This window comes from Mandrillus leucophaeus, unplaced genomic scaffold (assembly GCF_000951045.1).
Source record: "Mandrillus leucophaeus isolate KB7577 unplaced genomic scaffold, Mleu.le_1.0 Scaffold11, whole genome shotgun sequence".
NCBI classification, from domain to species: domain Eukaryota; kingdom Metazoa; phylum Chordata; class Mammalia; order Primates; family Cercopithecidae; genus Mandrillus; species Mandrillus leucophaeus.
In genome coordinates this window covers 114200-115318 of record NW_012099209.1, presented here as the reverse complement: position 1 = coordinate 115318, position 1119 = coordinate 114200, and the positions used below count along the sequence as shown (strand labels likewise).

Here is a 1119-nt window from a genome sequence, read left to right as displayed (position 1 = left end):
CCTCGTCCGTGGAAGAGGAAATGGTGAGCCAAGGTCCCTGGGTGATTTTTTTTTTTTTTTTTGAGACAGGGTCTCATTCTATCACCCAGGCTGGAGTGCAGTGGCATCATCTCAGCTCAGTGCAACCTCTGCCTCCCGGGTTCTTCTCATGCCTCAGCTTCCTGAGTAGCTGGGATGACAGGAACACACCACGACAGCCAGCTCATTTTTGTATTTTTAGTAAAGACGGGGTTTCCCCATGTTGGCCAGACTGATCTTGAACTCCTGACCTCAGGTGATGCTCCTGCCTCGGCCTCCCAAAGTGCTGGGATTACAGGTGTGAGCCACCTTGCCTGGCCAACCCCTCCAGGTGATTAATAACAAGAGCCCAGATCTCGGGAACCTGAGCTCTCCCACGTGTCTCCCAGGATGCTGTAAACCACACGCTGAGCTCCTGTCCCGGCTGCCCCAGCCCCCGCGGGCCCCAGTGCTTACCTTTGGTCCACTCATAGGTGAAGGTGGGGTCCGGCGTCTGCACAGCTGTGTCCTTCACAAGCACCCTTGTCACGTGCCTGCCTGACTTTTTCCTAGCCTCGGCTGTTTGTGGAAGGTCTGTCTTCACACTTGAAGAGGATTCAGACAGAGCGTCCAGTGTTCTGTCAAGAGACTCCTTGGAACGGGCCGTTGGCTCAGATGCCGTCAGACTTGGAGAGTTTTCAAAATCCTCAGAATAAGCTGAGCTGACTGTGTTCACCACAGGGGCTTCAGATGGTGGCTGCATGCTGGCAATGCTGTCCTGCTGGATGGCAGGAGCCGAGCTGGCACTGAGATGCTCCGAGACCTCACTCTCATCCCCCTCTGCAGAGGCAGCCTTTCCCTGTGATGCCCAGCTCCTCGCCTGGGCCTGCCTGGGGGCATCCGGCCCAGCAGACACCTCGGCTCTGAAGATTTTGCCAGCTGTTTTCTCTCTCTGAGCACTTTCCTCCTAAAATGAGGAATGGCAGAGGTGGCTGGGAAGCGAGTTTTGTTTTTTGTTTTTTTTTTTTTGAGATGGAGTCTCGCTCTGTTGCCCAGGCTGGAGTGCAGTGGCCGGATCTCAGCTCACTGCAAGCTCCGCCTCCCAGGTTCACGCCATTCTCC

At 55.4% G+C, this 1119-nt stretch overlaps 1 protein-coding gene across 2 annotated transcripts in view; it reads right to left on the bottom strand.

Moving 5' to 3' along the window:
* Positions 1–1119, bottom strand: part of LOC105546596 (chromosome unknown open reading frame, human C19orf44) — a 36416-nt gene that overhangs the window by 22006 nt on the left and 13291 nt on the right. For both annotated transcript variants that reach the window (XM_011989861.1, XM_011989856.1), the window contains exon 5: positions 475–964. In XM_011989861.1, the coding sequence (XP_011845251.1) occupies positions 475–964 (490 nt within the window). The remainder of the gene's footprint in view (positions 1–474; positions 965–1119) is intronic.